At 32.9% G+C, this 20,936-nt stretch overlaps 1 protein-coding gene across 2 annotated transcripts in view; it reads left to right on the forward strand.

Annotated features, from left to right (window-relative positions):
* LOC119829243 (nephrin) overlaps nt 1-20,936 on the forward strand; it is a 336,867-nt gene that overhangs the window by 189,534 nt on the left and 126,397 nt on the right. For both annotated transcript variants that reach the window (XM_038351653.1, XM_038351643.1), the window contains exons 4-5: nt 3,493-3,701; nt 13,268-13,381. In XM_038351653.1, coding sequence (XP_038207581.1) covers nt 3,493-3,701; nt 13,268-13,381 — 323 coding nt within the window. The remainder of the gene's footprint in view (nt 1-3,492; nt 3,702-13,267; nt 13,382-20,936) is intronic.

Raw genomic sequence — 20,936 nt, forward strand, 5'->3', positions numbered from 1 at the left:
CAGATTCGAAATTCAAATGTAATATTTTTTTATAATTAAGTGTAACAGTATTTATGGCCAGACTAAGTATATATCCAATAAATTCCTCATAATTTTGTACAAATAGTTATTTAGTAAGTATTTACAACTATTACCACTTATTCCCTCGAAAACATTATTACTATATGACAGTTACAAGAACAACGCTTAGCTTCCATTAGCACCACGCTCAAACCAAACATTACGAATACACGCTCCTTGTATGATAAGGAGTAGGGGCGTGTGCGAAATGCTAAAGACGGGATAGTGGTAAATTGACAAAGGACTGGCGAGTGTCATCGTTTTCCATCTGACAGAGTGGGGTCTCGCGAATACGTGATGAAAATAAGCGATACAAACAACATGGCTGTATTGGGAATTAGGCGGTAGCTTATGAGTGATATGGGGCGGAAAACAGCTTGTTTACGTATGTGCTGGCGAAGTTGTATTGCTGTGAACGGTAATTATTTGTGTTAAATAAGATTTGATTATAAAAAAACGTTAAGAATGAAAGTTCGTACGTGAGAATTAAAAAATATTCAGTTAATAATTTCATGCTAAATCGCATTCACATGCATTTATAAGCTTTTCGGTAACTTAAAACTTACCTTACTTAAGTTTGTAACTAGCTTTCCGGTCAATGTAAATTCACATGGATTTGAATGACGATATTGTTACCTATCTCCAAGCAAACATCATACCGAGAGATCACTCAATTGCGACCAAAAACAAAGGCATACAAACAAATAAACACACTTTCGCCTTTGTAATCTCAGTAGGTTATGATACGCCTTTGTAATCTCATAGGGTTTGAATGTTGGCATACTGAAAAATATACTGAAAGATATATAAATTTATAAGTAAGTAAGTATAACGTAATAAATAATTAAAATTATTCCAACACTTGAAAGTATTGAAACACTGAGACATCTTAGTCCGAATCCCGCCTCACGATCAAATTTGTTCTATTCCTTCAAAATTTCTTATTTATTAAGTATTTCAATGCTATAAAACTAAAAATTACACAGACAAGTATTAATATCCAGAGTTTCCGAATAACTTCTTAATGATTTCACATTCAAAAATGCATTATCCGAACAGTTTTGCAATCCTTCCTTAAAGATTACCGTGAAATTTCCAAGGTGACAAAAGTCACGCGCGGCTACTCTATCACAGTTTTAACGTCCCCGAGGACATCACTCATTTTTCAACTTTCCTCCTTAGCATTTGGGAATACAGTTCAGAATTGAATATATATTATCTATACATACGACTGTACGCAACGGCCCTATGAAGTCCCTCAAAAAAGTACTCCAATATATACTCCGTATATTCAATTTAAAAATTAATTCCATAATTTATCCGTTGAAGAACTTTGAAATATAAATAAGTCTAGATTAGTTTAGTTTATGTTCTTTGCAAAAAAATTCGAAAGTTGAATGACCGTCTAATATTTTATTTTAAGGGCATCTTTTTATCTTTTTAACCACTTTTACTTGGTTTCACGTAATCTGTAAAATATGAAATGAAGTAAGTTTATACGGTTACGTATACGGTTTTGGTTGCTTTTTAGATAAAATAATTCATTTTCCATGGTATTGACATGTCACGCTTTATGTCTAAGCCTTTAAGCTATTCGTTTGATAATTACCAAATTATTAAAATGAATACGTACCTAATTTTTTTAAAAAGAAAGTTTTATACAAAATGGATATTTTCTTTGTGTTAAAAATCACTATGTACGTATTTTAAATAAACTTTGATTATAGTAAATTACGAACACTTTCTTTCGCTACAAATTGGAGTAAAATATTCAATGAATTTCAAGCACATTTCAATACAAAACTGTGAGTTGAATTTTTATGCATTTTCAATTTACGATATCAATAAATTTTTATGTCGATTGTTTGTATTATTTATTAATCGTTTCGCGGCAGAGGCTTCAATGGCTATGAATATTGAAATGAAAACTATATTTATTTATATTTTTAAAGAAATACAATACTTGGTTATGAATATTAATGATAATTTACCTCATCTTTATTAGTAACCAAATCTATTTACCTACATTAAAAGGGTTTTTTGGTCATACATTTTTTGTGTAAAACAAAATGAAGTATCAATTCAAATCCATCTTCAATGTTATTAAAATATTTTGTTTCGTGAATGGAACATAAAGGTACTTAACAAAATTCGCAATATAAACCAATAAAAAAAGTTAGTGATGTAATTTTGTATGTAATGTATAAACTCTAAATACTATTGATTTTACATATTCTAACGTATACAATAAAATATGCTTATATTTTGTCATGGGTCTATCCGGGCGGCTATATAAGCATGAGCATGTAGCCACTATTAGTTATTTTTAAATCGTTCTATTGTTTTAAAAGTACGTTTGTATGACAGTTATTAGAGAATTACGTTAGATGCTTGGGTTTTTAGTGGCCTAGCTGCTTTAGATATTTGAAGGCATTTCAATTAAGATTTGCCTGTAATCTGTAAGCATAAATGAATTATTTTCATGTTGCATTTTAATAAAATATTAATGAATCTCCATGGTTGTATTCTCACAAAAATTAAATTTAAATTTGGTTGAAATGTGAAGATTTAAAAGAGTAAATCCGCAAATTAGGATTTCGACGAACTGTCCGACACTGACCTTTTCCATAGTTAGAAATATGAATCCGCCAATTTATCGGTATCAGGTGTTAAACCTTGAACAGCTGCTACACTATTCTAAATTTTTGTTGTATTTAAATGATGTTTCTTCAAAGTCATTATCGTTACCTTTTCTTTACCTATACATTACACTTATTAGAAATTTAAAATTAGAAAAAAAGCAGTGGTGGCTCAGTGGTGAGAACCTCGGACTTCAAAATCGATAAGTCGGGGTTCGAGACCGGGCGAGCGTGCAGGAAATAAATTGATTTTTCAATTTATCTGCGCCTGTGGATAACATCACCACTGCTTAAACGGTGAAGGAAAACATCGTGAGGAAACCGGCATGTCCGAGAATTAAAAGTTCGACGACATGTGACATCTGCCAACCCGCACTTGGCCAGCGTGGTGGATTATGGCCTGAACCCTCATAGGAGGCCTGTGTCCCAGCAGTGGGAACATATATGGGCTGATGATGATGATGATTAGAAATTTATTTCATTTGGTTATGAGAAACGTCATATTTTTTGCTGTTTTAATCGTAATATAATCTATAATTTAAGTATAAACGTCACATATGGGACTTTTGCTCCATGCCTTATTAATATAGGTCCATAACACTCGAATATCCAAGCTTTGTTTCCTGATTTATTGTCTACTCTTGCGGCATTGATAATTTAACCATTAACGTATCGCCAAATACTCTCTGTGTCGACCTTGTACCCTAAGCGACTTTTACTCTATTCCCTATTTATTATACTCATTGACGCACAAAACTCGAATGTGAGCCTGATTTGTTGACTTCTCTTGCAGTTTCGACGTCCGCGGCAAGCACCTATCCGAAGCGCGGCACTGGTCAGCGCCAGAAGTGTTCGGGCCTCGCGCGCACTTCTCCACGTCCCCCTCCCCCGCTTCCCTCCTCGTGAGGGACGTGAAGCGCCGCGACGAGGGAGTGTACAGGTGTCGAATAGACTTCCGTAACACGCAGACCACCAGCTTCAGATATAACCTCACTGTTGTTGGTAAGTAACGTGCATTTGGCTTTAGTCATCAAAATAGACTTATAAGAGTCAAGGCTCGACGCTGCTATTCATATTAAAAATTAACAAGCCGCACAGTGTACTATTATACTTTCTTTTCTTTTTTTATTAGTTGTAAATTTATTTATAGATTTTTTTTGACGTGACAACGTCTTAAATTAGGTTGCGGCTCGGAGGCACTTATGAAAAAGTGTAACGCCCGGTAACGTTACGATGAGTCACCGAACTATGATCGGTCCGCCGCGCGCGCAGCACTAGAGAATTGAATCGGCGCGTGCTTGTGTCTCTGTCTCTGTCTTTTTAGTAAACAAATAATATTTTCTATAGTTAAAATTTGTGCAATTCTCATTTTCATTCAATTCCTTGTTCCTATTGTGCAATTTAATAATATTCATATCAATAAATATTCTACCGAGAAAAAGACGTTGTCACGTAAAATCTTCGCCCGTAAAACCGACTTCACAGGCAACCATTTTTTTTTTTACCTATTTTTTTTTTTTTGTATGTGCGGTGCTGTTTTATAGACACTAAATTTATTTCTTTCTTTCTTTCTAAAACGATCTTATCAGTCATATTAAAACGACTGGTGTCTAATAATGTTAAATAATTTAAACTCAGCATAAAGTGTTTGTATTCGGAACATAAAACAAAAATACCCGTCTATATTCACCGACCATATAATCTTAATTGTCATTTATGACGAGCACACAAAAATATAATTTACGCAGTAAATATATTAAACACTCCTCCTACATCATCATCCCTTTAATTAATTTAAAACCGTACAAACAACACCCGTGCCATCTGTTTTCTGTTCTTCACACATAAATATGTAAATGAAAACCCAATGACGTCATCTCCAGCGTAACCACACTCGCTGACGAATTTTCTACGACCGACTCTTCCAAACGAACGCGGCAAAACAAAGAACTGCGTTCAAACGAACATGCGAAGTGAGTTTAACACTTGGTTAAATATGTTTTCAATTAGCCCGAATTATGTCTTTACAATAATTGTGCAAGTTCCCCTCTAATTTCTCGAGAGCGCTAAATTAAGCTGCCGCGGTACGAAACGAACGTGTATTGGAATTCATACGTATTCATAAACTAGGTCCCATTTAATTGTTTAGTTTCTCACTTCGGAATGTGCAGTATTGTACCCAACAGATATACCAGTGGATGGAAAGGTCGCTCGAGAACTTGGCTAGGTTTAGCGATAGTTGCGCAACCTTACGTAACAAAAGACGTTTCGCTATGTAGATTGTAGTACTGCTGATCTATGAGGGAATTTCTTTTATAGGGATTAAATTTGTTCATAAAGAAACAAATAAAAATCCGTTGTGTGCGTATGTTCAAGCATAACTATTATAATTATAGCATTGTCTGTTAAAAGTACTGTTTATGAACTTTACGAAAATATGTTTTAATACTACAATACAAGCATTTGTATTACGCCATACTTCAATGTTTATTACATGCACTTAATTTAAGACTAATATAAAAAAAATATAATTATATGTATATTTGAAACATTCTCTCAACATAAGTTGCACAAAAATACGCTTTTGATAGAATATTAACAATTACAAATTATTTGTAATCAGTAATTTAAAATCTCTAATTTGAAATTTAATTCCCTCGCCAAAAATAACAACAATTTTATTAAAAGTGCTCTAGTGTGCGACCGCCCTAAATAGCTTAAGGAAGCTCCACATAACTTATGGGTACGACTGAAATGTGAGCTTTAAGGCTTATTATTACACTCGGCGAATACTCCAGCGCTGTAACTTCATTTGGGTTATAAATTGGTTCCGTACTTAGAGTATAAAGAGCTACTTTTCCAAGTTTTTGGTCTTTGGGAATGGATATTGAATACTTTACTATTTATTACTCTAAGTAGTTTAAATCTGTCATTTTATATTTTGACTATTAAGATGCATCATGTTTTTTTCATATTGCGCTTGTTTATTCCCTTGAATTCCTTGTTCAACTGAACAGCTATCGTATAATTTTTTTTATTGTGGTAGTCTAGCATGCTTCGGCACGAATAGGCCAGCTCGCACCGGGGTAGTACCACACCCCCACAGAAGACCGACGTGAAATAGCATACTGCTGTGTTTCGTTTGGTGAGTGGGGAAGCCGGAGGCCCATATCCTTTTTCTTACCCTTTCCATTCCTTTCCTTTACTCCTCTCGTCAATCCTTTCTCAATCCCTTTCCAATTCAAAGTCGGCAATCCATTTGTAGAGGCGTATAGTCTGCAACGATCTTACGCCTCTCCAAATGTTCATGGGCGATGGTAGCGCTTTCCATCAGCCGACCCACTAGCTCTATTGCCGACGGCGACATAGAAAAAAAAAATAATAAAAAAATTTAAGTTTAGTGTCTGTAATTAAATCAGGCATACAAGCGATGACATTTCTATTACCAGTGTCATCATCATCAGTCCGTATAAGATGTTTCCACTGCAAGCAGACCTCCTATGAGGGTTCAGGCCATAATCCATCATGGTCAAGCACTGGTTCGCAAATCGTTGGTTGGTTGCAGTCATAGTAGTTGTGTGTTCGATTTTACGTCAGTGTTATAGAATTTTAGACCAACGGATTTTCAACTTATTATTATTTATTTATTATATTATCGAAACGTCGGGTTAAATGATAAAAAATCGTTAAATGGTTTACGTTTAAATGATAATAACATTTACGTTTTAAAACTATCGTTTTAATGCAAAATAGACAACAATGCTGCTACTTACTGGAAGAATAACAAAACAAATATTATCGCATAGGTATACCAAGTAATGAGTAATATAATTAACAATTGTTTTTGTAGAGACGTTAAAATAATATTATGCTTTAATAACCATGTAAGCATAATCCTTACATGGTTATTAAAGGGCAGTTATTATTAGGCACATTAATTACTTGGTATCTAATCAATGTGCTCATGAATGTAGGAAGCCTCATTGCTGTAATAATGTTCAAACGTTAGGTACTTATGTTTACATAGTCTATTTATTAAGATTTTACACTTTGGCTTCTTAGAACAGGGTTTGTCTCCTTATAATTAACTAGCTTCACCCGCGTAAGTTCGTATCCCGTTGGAATATCAGGATAAAAAGTTGCCTATATGTTATTACAGTTGTCCAGCTGTCTACGTACCAAATTTCATTGCAATCGTTTCAGTAGTTTTTGCGTGAAAGAGCAACAAACGCACACATCTCCTTACCAACTTTCGCATTTATAATATTAGTAGGATAGGAAGTAAGATTCAAGTTATAATGAATATGATGCACTGTGATTGTTGAGGAGTATGAATACATATTTGTAGAAGTATAATATGTGTTTTTCACTGTTTCATTTGACATTTATCTACACCTCTCACCTTCAGGTGCTGGGAATGGAAGCCATTAGCATTTTCATGGCATTTCAATGTAAGGTCAAACGCATTTTTTTATATTCACTGCTATCTAAGCGTGAATTATACGATATAGAACCTTGAAAGGGGATTAACGTGTTTTAACCGACATTTAGAAAAGGGATCTCAATCGATTGCATTTTTTTCTTGGTTTTGTTACTTGATTCGTGAGCTTTCAAACGATTATTCATTCTTTTTGTGATTTATAGGAAAACTAGCTGACCCAGCAAACGCTGTTCTGCCTTATTCTTATCATTTAGGGGTGTGAAATAGATGTTGGCCGATTCTCAGACATACCGAATATGCACACAAAATTTCATAAGAATCGGTCCAGCTGTTTCGGGGGAGTTCAGTAACGAATAGGCGTTCAGAATTTTATGTATAACATGCTGTCATTTCGCCCCATTTGACAATATGTAGCCACTCCCAATGTCGATGACTTTTTTTATAGAGTTGAAAAATTACACACATTTCCATAGATTTGGATCATATTGCTAGGCAATACTTACTCTCCTACTAATATTATAAATGCGAAAGTTTGTAAGGATCCGTGTGTATTTGTTGCTTTTTCACGCAAAAACTACAGAACCGATTGCAATGAAATTTGGTACGTAGATAGCTGGACAACTGGAATAACATATAGGCAACTTTTATCCCGATATTCCTACGGAATGTGGACGTACGCGGGTGCAACCGCGGGGCGCAGCTAGTTAGGTATATGTTTTATGTACAAACGTAGACGAGATAATTTGATTTTAACATTAAGCCGCTCCCACAAACGACATAATTGTCCAAACAAAATCAGCATTAAACACCGCACACATTAACGAGTCATTGTTTCCAGAATTTACGATTTTATTTCAATCCCAACTATTATAAATGCACAGTTACCTAGTCAGTCTGTCTCTTATTTACACCTAAATCACTGAACCGATTTGTATGAAATTTGGTAAAAAAGCTAGGTTGGAACCAGAAAAATACAGGATACTTTTATCACGGAAATCCAATGATAACGGATTCTATCCGAGAAGAGTCAGTACTGCCTATCTTTTGAATGCACGGGCGAATATATAAATTATAAATTTAAAAAGATTTAAAAATAATCGTGCATTTTATTGTCTTATATGTCGATTTTGATTGCTTAAGAGCAAATTGAAATCTTCAATTAAATAGTGGAACAAATGCAAATTTTTGACCCAAGGGTCACGTACAATTTTTGCAATAAAATTCATCCAAATCGCTTTAGCGGCTTATGCTCGAAGAAAAGATATATAAAGCTTCGTGCCACTACCAAGTAAAAATAAAGTCCCTTTTCCCCGTCTATGTAATGTGTATGTCTGTATGCTTAGATCTTTAATTACGCAACAGATTTTGATTTTTTTTTTTAATAGATAGAGAGGTCCAAGAGTAAAATTCATATCTAAAATAATATCCATTAAGTAATGTCGAAATACTGTTATTTTTTAAATTTCTAATGTGATGTGATATTTTAAAGATAGCAGGAAATCTTCACGATATGAAAGGGGGTTTACTTCGAATTTACGCGCAAATCTGCGGGCAAAAGTATATAAGTAGCAAAAAATATTGATAGGTATTTCTTTATTACACACTCAAGTATAAATACCACACGCACACTGCCAATATGACTACCAACCTTGACGTAATCACTCGGCCTCCCACCACGATAATTGGATGGGTCTTTTTAACAACGCCAGCTCGTTAGCTCTCTCATTCGTCGCTTTATTGAAATTCGATCAGTTTACAGCCATTCAATTTCAGCTGCTTCAAATTCGTCCTCGGTTCCGCAGTTCGATTCTTTTCCCTGGGGGTTGGTTGTTGACCGATTTAACACTGCACAAGTCTGCTAGCAACGAACGTGTGAAACGCATTATTTTGTGTGAATTCATTAAATGTGTTGTAATCCTTAATCGACTAATTGTTAAATTGAATATATTATTGTAATATAGTTAACCTGTGTTGTATTTCCAAAAAATAAATGAACAAAAAAATCAATTTAAATCTGGGCGTTACAGGCGTTCGTTAGGTGAAAATTTCCGTTGAACGTACGCGTAGATTTGAAATATCAAAATATAATTATAAAATTGTTCACAATATATTATTATAGATATTAAAAGAACGTTTTAATGTATATTGTAACTTTATTTGTTTATGATATACTTAATAGATAACAAATTACATTCTTCAATTGAATATTGGTTAGAATAATAACTAATGATTTAGCATTTTCTTGTGTTTGATTTTATGGCAGTAGTAAGCATGTAGAAATTAAAGTTCGGGTTTTAAACGCGATTTACTCCTTATATTATTTAACCCGACGTTTCAAAGTCTTTACAGTGTTAAAAAGTCATACTTTCATTAATGATGATTATGACATACATTGCTTATAGAATAAAATATGTATGTATCCCTTCGAAATCAAAAGATAACTAATATGTTATAATAATGTTAGACATTTTACATTAGTCTTTAGCCATTTTTAAACAAATCCATTAAGAAACGAATACATTATCATTATATAACTGGATAGAGGAAAATAAACGTAAAATAGAAGCGTATCTCCACTTTCTATTTGTCCCGAGTTACGTGTTTCGTGATCGAACTTGGCAATTGAATTTAAGTTTAAATTTTGTTTAGAAGCCATTAAAGATCGGATGATCCTATCAATGTTTTGTTATCTTTCTATTACCTCCGCTTCCGTATTTAATGCAAATTGCGTTTTAGAAGAGTTGCTATTTCGATTATCTTATAGGTTTTAATTATAACATACCTGGTGTGGTTGCAAATTAAATTTCTCAGCAAAGTTACGAGCTTATAATTAAACTTTAATGAAGAATTGATGAATTCAAAAGGTGTACGTTGGCATCGTATTGGTTATTTACTATAATATAGGAATTTTGAGTTTGTTTCGCTTACCCTGTAATATATTTTCATTTAGAAATTGGCGACTTGGTGGATGTAGATCGTATAATAGATACGCATATAGTCATGCGCAACTTATCTGAAACAAGGTCCGCTCCGGCCTTGCCCTTGGTATGTATATGGCCTATAGCACTCAAGGATCACATACATATTCATGTTGAAAGAGTTTTGAAATCAGTCCAGTTGTTCTTGAGATTAGTACGTGCAAACAAAGAACCTTTCCAGTTATGGATATATAATATAGTCAAGCCCGATCCGGAGATACTACTTGACAAATATATTGATTTGATAAAATCCTGCACGCCTTCATTTAATCAGAAGACTTTCTCTTTATAACCGACTGTATTTTCTCTTGATTTCCTGACCTAAAGGGTTAATGAATTGACACTATTTTTATTCAGTGTAGTCAATGTTTCAACCGGAATTAGAGGCTAAAGTTAGATTGGACGAGCCCACTGCGTCGAATGTAAAACCCAATTGGGCTTTGACGCTTTAAACGTAGCCCACCGAAATAACCCTCCTAAAATAGACAAAGATACTGTTTCAGGTGGTGTACGCAAAAACGAACGTTATCCCATTACGCATAACGTTGAATTACAGTTCGTTTCTCTGGTCCTTCGGTAGCCTAATGCTAATAGAACTGAACTGTTAGCAATCACCTGGTTGTGTCTAGCTGATTAATTGCGTTCAGCTCATCCCATATTATTGTTTATTGCATCTGGTTTTAATTAGAAAAGCACATAGACGGTGATCGATCGGCATTCGAGTTCATAATGCGTGGCATATTTGTGTCGCCAAATTCTGTACAAAGGATCCTTAAATTAGATGGAAGTTTTGTTGTTTCTAGATTATTGTTTATGGATATGATCGGAGAGTAAGAAAACTGAGTTTTATGTATTTGTTCTCGGTTATAGCATAGCGATGTTATAGAATTTAAAATAAATATATTATTGTTTGGTAGAAATCATTGATTACTGAAACTTTATTATTTTAATATCATTATAGCTGTAATTTGCTTTATACATTACGCGATTATAATATGCAATAAAATAGAATCCAATATTTACATCATCTGCAATGTAGTACACGCCAAGATTATATATTAGGACTACTATTTAATGCCTGTCCTTTACTTAACAACGTAGGCGTTTCGAAACAAATTAGTCCCCGAATAGATTATCCAGACAAACAGAAATAAGAGAGAGAGTACTGTTTGTGTAATTTCAGGCAATTTATTGGGACCGGTTTATCTTATAAATAAGATAAAATATGCCTTTGATGTTGGATGGGTATATTAAGTTATGAATAATCAAATATTTTTAGATAAACATAATTAATATGCTAAGTTTATTGGATAACAAATTAGGAATTGATGGAAGCACAGCTAATGTTAAATGAAATAAATTATTTCATAATATTATTTAACGTGAATCTTCAGAAATAATTAATAGAAATTGGAATATTACATCGTTTCAATGAATGTTTGAAGTTGGTAAACTTCTCCAGCTCTCCCACTCACCGAGCGAAACACAACAGTATACTATTTCACGTCGGACTTCTGTGGAGGTGTGGTACTTCCCCGTTGCGAGCTGGCGCAGTTCGTGCCGAAGCGTGCACGACTACCACAATAAAAAACAATTCAATGAGTATGGAAAATTTCCTATCCAACGTTTTAAACGAGCAACATACTTTGTTTGCTCGCGCGGATTCGTTTCTTTTGCATCGTATGAATAAAGTTCATGTATGTGAATCGTTATAAAGTTTCGCAAGTTCAGTTTCCACGTATTGGTTGAGGTTCGAACAAAACTTGTCAGAAGAAAACCGCAGCTTGCAAGTTGAACGGAAATTTCAACATTGTTTCAAACTCTCTGCTCGATTATACAAAGAGACATTTCTTTTTGTTAATTGCCTTTTTCGCTTTGTTCGAACTAATTATATAACTGGTTGCTGTTGTTTATGAAACATTAAAATAACGTTAATTTTCTAGTTATAAAGAATATAGAAGACGCTTTATTTTCAATGCTGTATTTTACTACCAAGATATTACAATCAATCAATAGTGGGTAGTTTTATTTAACTTCAGAAGTCAATTCACCTTTTTTGTTATTTATTCATTAATATAGTAACAAGCAATTTACAGGTTTTACCCCAAAGCATTACATGTTTAGTTTGCATGAAAATATATAAAAAAAGTATGAAACAATTTTAATTTTACACTTAAGCTAATATTATTTTTATATACTATGCCTAGTTATTATATACTATGCCTTGAGTGCTACTTCTAGACACATTTAAAAATCATGTATGTAACTTGCTGCTTTTGTTATGTTATTACAAAAAGGTATTGGACAGAAATATGTAAAATATCACTGACCTCTCACATAAAGAATGAAACCAAATCGTTTAGGAACTTTTGTTTCATACATAATTCAATGCTCTTTGTCTTTTGATGTCTTACAATATTATGATTGTAAAATATTGTAGGAAAATCATATGTCATACTCATTCTAGAATTTAATACGTCGTAAAACATTTGTATACACAGATTGAGAAAAGAAATAAACACGGATACAAATGTAATGCTACTATATCATCGGTTTTATTAAAAATCTTTCTTTATTTGTCATAGGATTATTCCAATTGTTACAGACAAACCTCTTGGAAAAAATTAAATTTATTATAAATATATTAATATTAAATTTCATATATTATAAGTGGTATTTTTAAAGCAGAAGTGTACTTTGTTTGTTTGTCTTTTATATGATTTGTGTGTCTAGATAGTAAGGAGGTTAGTCGAACATAGACTACTTTTTACATTAACAATCATCAATATCTCATACCCGTGGGAATTTTCTTTCGCTATATTGGAGAAACTACGGGTGGAATGGTAGTCTACACTAATATCAAAAAGAAGAAAATTTTGTATTTTTGCATTTTTGACGTTTTCACACAAAAACTGCTGCACCGATTTCAAAAATTCTTTCATAACACTACATAATATATATAGGCTGTATCACCCGTGGTCCAGATGTGTCACGGGCAAACAGCTAGTATACTATATAACGTGTGACATCTAAAATAGTAAAAAAGAAAATTGGACTTTGACTACATAAGTCCAAGTCCAATTTACATTTTTTACTTCTTGAGAATACGTAGAAATAGATAGATAATCTGTATGAACCTTTTGTTGCAGTACCACCAGAAAAGCCAGTGGTGGTGGACCGGTGGGGGCGGGTGATCAACACCACCACCCTGGGCCCCCATGAGGAGGGGGATGATGTTCTGCTAACTTGCCGCGTGCTTGGAGGTGAGTGCTGTTAATATTGCATGATTAGTTACATATTTCAGGGTGAATTTGAAATTTAAAATATCTTTATTTTGACTAAATATGTGGTATGATGTGATATGATATTATGTATAGACATTTTATGATTATACTACATTAAAGTGGATAATTAATATTGTTAAAAAAACAAAAAGAAACACGATTTGAAGAAAGATTCAACTAAAAAATCTAACTTTCACAGAGGTACAGAGTGTACGTAAGGAAATAAATTAATATTACTATGAATAAATTAATGATTACAACATAAACTCATTAATTTATTGTATTGTCACCGATCACATATGTGTACAAAGTTTAAATTAAACACGTACTTTGAAAGTGGTTTAAAATCTGGTATTAATTCAATTTTCTGAACTTTTGTAGTGAATTTTTCGTTAATAAATCAAAGTCTACTTAAAGTTTTTGTCCCCCTTCACACTGTCCGTTAAGTGTGCGCGTGATAAAGACAAAAGATAAAGTTTCCCAGTCCCCACTAAAGTGGTAAAAAGCGTGGCATGCGAGAAATACTTTGTCTTATGGGAAATATGTTTAATGGTATTTTAGGGTTCCCTTTCTGAAGGATAAACAGCACCCTGATACTAAGACTTCGCTGTCCGTATGTTTGTCTGTCCTTCCATCTATCATCGGGCGATATCTTAATAATGGAATGAAGATGTTCGATCATAGTTTTTACAGTTGCTTTAGCTTATTTGTATAACAACCTTAGTGTCGCCAGTCCGACTCGTTCTTGACTAATTTCTATACAGTTTTACTTGAATTTTATATGATTAAGTAACATGAATGTATGTAGGCTAACAGCAAAACAACTGATTACCTTCTTAAATACTTGAACTTATGGTTAACTAGCTGCGCCCCGCGGTTTCACCCGCGTAAGTCAGTATCCCGTAGGAATATCGGGATAAAAAGCCTATATGTTATTCCACTTATCCAGCTATCTACGTACCAAATTTCATTGCAATCGGTTCTGTAGTTTTTGCGTGAAAAAGCAACAAACACACACACATCCTTACAAACTTTCGCATTTATAATATTAGTAGGACTAGTAGGTTTGTACCCAATCTTCACTGGGATATTTCATAAAAACAAGTCTCAAGAATCAGTCGGATATCTGACTTCACTTAATCACTTGTACATCATTATTGCAAGCGAAATTCCACCATCGACTGACTGTTCTAACGTCGTTCCAGTCGTCTTACACAGTGTTTATACTGTACAGCACCAGTACCAATAAAGTGATGAATTTCTGGTCCATGAGTGCTTATGAATAATTCATTATATTGCTTCACGAACGGACTACGTAATACTGTTCTTAACATAGACTTGACGCCATATTGTGGGTTCCTGATTGAGGGGATGGAATATTAAATAACTCTGCATTGGTCGCTGTAAAGAATTTAGTACAGCATTTGTATATTAAACGTAACGTGGAGATATCAACCATTATGTGGCTAATTGTACACTTACTAATATTAATTAATTATTATAGACACATTTCAAAATGATTTAAATAAGGTTTAAATTTGAACATACATATTCCTTTATTTAAATTAAGTGGATACTTAGTTTTATAAAATACTAGCTTTTCCAGTGGCTCGCCCTTAATTTAGCCAATTTAGATATAAAATCGTCCCCAACAAACAGAATGATATAATTGGTGGCGCAAAATTTTATTTTCGCGATAAAATACACACAGACAGACGCCGTGGAGGCTTTAGTTTATATGTAGTTCAACCAATACAATACTTTCATCACATCAATCAATCATCATTTAAAAAAATGTAAAAACTAAGCCAATATTAAAATGAAGCGGATAAAGTCACGGCAACAACGTAGTATTGTATAAGAAGTTTCAACTCAAAGTCTTACGTATTGGATTCCGAATGTTTGCGCAGTTCAACTCGATATAACACGAAAATGCTTTTATTCTTTAGCACAAAGATTTCTTTTACAAAAATAGTATTATACACCTGGATCCTATAAAGCGACAAGTTCGGACTTTGCAAGCGATTTGGTAATGGAAATAATGTATATCGAAAATTTTTATCGTGAAGATACGGTAAATTTGTAAAATCACTTGTAAATGTCCACATTGTTTCAAAGGCGATCGTGTAAGCTTATTATAATAAAAATACACCAGGAGTTTAGCAGGAAATTTTGAAATCTACCAATCCGTTTTTCATACAAAAACAATATCCAGCCCAAAATTCATAATAGATTTACGAACGGTGTAGAATTACCATCTATTTAACTCCATCCTCATTGAGCACACGATCCCTCACCCCTTGCAAGGAAGAAATCATTTTCACAAAAGCAACAGGCGCCCAAAGCGAAGACTTCCACTAAATCCACCTCATTAGAACGACATCTGCCCTCGGAACAATTGATTCTTTTACCTGTTCCTGAAGAAAACCCTCCAATCAATTTCACGATTATGCAAATAACACACCGACCCTTGTCAATTTGAATTTTAACTATCTTATAATCAGATAAAATCGATAGGCCATTTCCGACAAATTTGCCGTTTAATTCCTAATAAGCAAGAGGACGATTTATAAACTGACGCTTATTGTCTGGATGTTTTAGATTTTCATTATTAGCTTCTATATTAATAGGGTTTGATATTTGAAATTCTATTTAATAAACATTTCATTGATAACTATTCAGATATAGCATCGACTGAATTACGTCCTGCTCTTCTGAAGATTACGTTTACGTTCAAATAATTACAACTGAAATTAAAAAAGGGGCATCATTAAAACTGAGAATGTGAACGCTGATGACCTTGACCTTTTGTTAAACATGCTCCTGGTAGACAATGGATATGACCAACAAAACATAATTGTAATATACTTATTCTTTTTTTTTTGGTTTGTACATTTTTATGTACTATATATATTACGTAAGTAGAATTTGCCTATTCCGATAAATTTTTATGATAGCAGCTAATATTGCAACATCATAATATATTTTTGAATTAGAGTTATTTATATAGCTACTAGCTGCACCCGGCAAACGCTGTTCTGCCTTACTCTTATCATTTAGGGGTATGAAAAATAGATGTTGGCCGATTCTCATAGATACCGGATAAGCACAAAAGATTTCATCAAAATCGGTCAAGCCGTTTCGGAGGAGTATGGCAACGAAAACTGTGACACGAGAATTTTATATATTAGATAAAATTTGAAAGTATTAAGAAATTGTGTATTTGCAGCTGTTTTAATTGTTGCAAATTTATTCATTTGCACTAACAAAGACTCTAATAGCATACCAGTAAGTCTCAAATTATTTTGCAAAGACTAATAAATAACCCTTGGATATAGTTTTTAACAAAAGCGTAGCATAGTATTTTCTTGTATTTAATTAAACGCGAATATCACATTTAGAAATTAAAGACGAAATCTCCAAACGAATGTATCCCCGTGTCCACACTCGCTGTAAAGTTCGAAACGTCGGGTTAAATAATATAATGAATAAATCGCCCTTAAAATCCATCTAAAAGCGTATCTTTTATCTAATGACATAGCAATATCGACATACATTGCCCATACGTCACATCATTAGTACGATGTTCTATTTTAATATGAGCACTAATTAAATGCTCCTTGCTTCATTTAAATTTAATATCACTAATAGACATACCGCGCATTATATTCTATTACCGAACTAATAGTGGATGCTAATGAAAATTCAATATAATTACTTAGTCACACGGATAGTGTGCAGTTTCATTGTGGCAGGCGAATATTATTTGTGATGGTTCTATAATTGTATTTGTTTTGAGTATAAATTGAAACTGTTGGTTGTTATGGGCGTGACATGATTTTAATAAGACTCTTTAAATATAGCGTTTTCTTGTATTTCTAAATAAAAAAACAAGCCTGGGAAGATACTTCTAAGTGATAAGGCCGCCATACAAATTGTCCTCTTTTTATTTTTTTATCATGTATTTTTTATTTATTTCCTCATTTGAACAAATTTTGTAGAAGAGAGTTCTTAGATATGTACCTTAAGAAGAATATTGATTGATTGAAAATAGTAACTTCGAGATACGCATTAAAAAATAATTGTAAATATATAATATATAATTGTGACCATTTGTCTATTTCCATTTTAAGCTTAATATTAAAATTTTCACTATCGAAATTGAAATTACAGACAAGACTGCCGAATAAACCAAATTTTGCTTTCACTTTTTGGTATCAAATTTGAATAACATAAAGAGTATAGTATCAAATTAAAGAAATACAAAGTTATTTCTTTGTTTCTTGTCTGATACAAATAATGTAATTCATAAGAAATTACTAATAAATAAAATACCAACGTGAACGAATTCATTATTTCAGCAGCGTGTTTGCGCAAACACCGAAATCTAATTTAAATAAGCATTGCTTGTTTAACTGAGTGGAAAAACAGTACAAGAGTAGTCCTTATGGTTATCGAAATAAATTTCGTTTTGGCGTGTGATTATTGCTTTTAGGCTGAATTTAAGCACTGGAGTACGCTAGCTCGTGACCTGCTTTATTTGTAATTACGAAAGGTGGAAGCTGCTTCGATTGATTTTTAGGATTCCGTAAGGTGAACGAGCAGTACAGAAAAATAATTTATTAAATTTATAAATATTAATTAAAACCATAATATCGAATAACGATTGTCCATCTCAAACTGCTGATTCGTAAGAGTACAAAGAGCTTTCAAAAACCATTGAATATTTGTCGCGTTTATTCAATTTCAGAGTGATACTTAACTGATTGTTTTTAACAATAAATTCAATAGCTATTTAGGGGTTTACAAAACGTTTATGTCGTTAAATTTTTTTCACCATTTTTATAAAACAAATTCCTCAATTCGAATGGACGTTATACATAATTGGCCATCAGTTTCAGATTTTTCCGTTAAAAAACAACAGCATAATAACGAAAACACAATAAAGAAATATTTATCATTCACAACAAGCTAAGGAATAAAACGGAAATGCAGGTGACTCAAATGTTTATTTCAACATAATAAGAACTGGAGAGCTAGCAACTAATTTAAGGAGATGTCAGACAATATTGCAATACCCGAGATTCTAAATTACAATTGGATCCGGAACGTTGTATAAACTCATTAAAATTGTTAACTTCCTTACAAGTTAAGTGCACCTTTATTTATATTGTGAATTGCATTTTGTTTGCTATAAACGAGAATTCAGTGGAATAGGAAACTTTAGGAATAATGTTTAAAATGACAAAGAGTCTCAGGAGTAAATTCATGCAAAATCTGCTCTTTTATAATAAAAATAACAAAAGACTGAACCACCTTCAAATCTTCAGAACTAGACAAAATTTAAAGGGGACCACATGGGCATCAATTGAAATAAAAAACGAATCATAAGTATAGGTTCCCCTTACTGGACGAATCGATATATAACATCAACGATAATAGAATTAAAAAATACAATCGAATTGATAACATCCTCCTTTTTGAGAAATTTTGATTTCAATGCTATAAAACTAAAAATTAAATTTAACAAAGGCCGCGTTGCATCGATACAATATTGTAATCATTGAAATAATGTTTCGTATTGGTTGTGATGGTTCTTAATCATCTCAATAGATGGCGTGGGGTGCCCCTTAGGCACATGAAACCGAAAGAGTAGAAGAAATTCGATTACTGTGGCAGGATCACGGGTGGCCGAGAGGCTAGGCGTTGCTACGGTTAGGCAAGATACGCAGGTTCGAATCCTGCCTCGTGATCAATTTTTTTCTATTCTTTCAAAATTTCTCATTTATAAAGCATTTCAATGCTATAAAACTAAAAATTAAATCCTCCTTTTTTTCAAGTTGGTAAAATTATATCAAAATAATTATCTACATCCATGAGCATGTCTCTTAAAAATACACTTATTTAATGATAAATTACCAGAACATTTACACATTCATTTAAATAAATCTACTATTAAAATAATAAATATATTGCAATCATTTCACATTGAAAATTCTGTCAAATCATATTGTCGCCCTTTTAAAAAAAGTATTAAATCACATGATAAAATCTTAAACTAACCAGACACGGAACAATAACTAAAGCCCCACCGTTCACCAGACTCCACTCAACCGTTTCTAATTTAATAGGAAAATAAATTCGTCCTCCATAAAATCACTCCCAACTCCGGGCGAAAACTAGGAGCATGTGCTAACCGATTTCATGAATAGATGCATGCCCCAGCAACTTCGAGGAACTCAAATCCAAATTGAATCCATTGACACTATGAATTAGATTGGACGCACTAACACTATTCCTGATTTAATTTGGGCAAAGTGGTCGGAGGCAAATCTTACAGCGGAAACTCGTGTGAATTGCTTTCCGTGCGCGTTTTGTAGTTTGAACTTCGTTGTCAACGAGTGGTCTATGTGGATCGTGGGTTATTCCGGTTACTCTAAACGTATATTTTGGATTGTTTAATGTGGAATTATTAGCATTACAAGAAGGTATTGTATTCCTATTCATTTATTTATTAGAGATCTAACAGAAACAATTACAGTATTTAGAATTAAGGACATAAACACATAACTAATTTACAATAATTGTTACCTCTACGTCTCACAGTGAACATAAATAGAAAAAAACACAAAGTAGTTATCTAGACATATGCACTGCTAATATGATTATGTTAAGTATTACCGTAGAAGAACTTGTGTAATAAAAAAAAAATAAAAAAATTTAATTTAAATTATACACATAATTGGTTTAATTCACATTTGAAGCTATATCGTTTATTGAAATTCTTATTTAAATAAAAATTTAATAGAACAGCCGTCGAGTAATTTTACTTCTTTCTGTGAAGGGTTTGTTGTAAATATGTTGATTTTAAGATAATTAAATTAGTTCACCTGTACATTGGTTGGTTAATTAGCGTTTTTCTGTATAAGTTTCCATTGGTGACCAAATCGTCTATCCGACATTTCTAAGTTGTATCCTATATGCGTTGATCAGTGTCTGGAAAATCTGAATTTAATGGAAATGTAACTCAATAACCTTTTTGTATTTATTCATTTTGTTTAAAAATAAAAAGGTCAAAGTAAAACGTCATCTATTCTGCTTAAGCCACACAATATAATATTAAACACACAATAATACATGGGTAAATTATCATCCAAAAGTATACTTGTACTTCGTCATTAAAATATGTCATTCTGAATATGTCCTGAGTACCATTATGAGCATGTTTGTTTTAATAATGTTATGATATTTGCCCAGACGACAATTTTATTTGAAAATGTAGAGAACACCAATTATAATTTGTTGAAAGTTTGTTCGTTAAAAACCTAACAAATTTTGAGAAGACATCAGATTTTATAAATTAATAACCATGGTGTCGGATTAAGGCACAACGGGAAAACCTTTCGAAGCTGGGTTTGTTTGTTTGGTTTGGTATTTTTATACAACTTTTTCATTGGGTTATTCAACTTCATATACCACAGATTGTGTCACTTATAGACGTAACTGCAAAAACAACATAGCGAATCGTAGCGAT

Source organism: Zerene cesonia, chromosome 1 (assembly GCF_012273895.1).
Source record: "Zerene cesonia ecotype Mississippi chromosome 1, Zerene_cesonia_1.1, whole genome shotgun sequence".
Lineage (NCBI taxonomy): Eukaryota > Metazoa > Arthropoda > Insecta > Lepidoptera > Pieridae > Zerene > Zerene cesonia.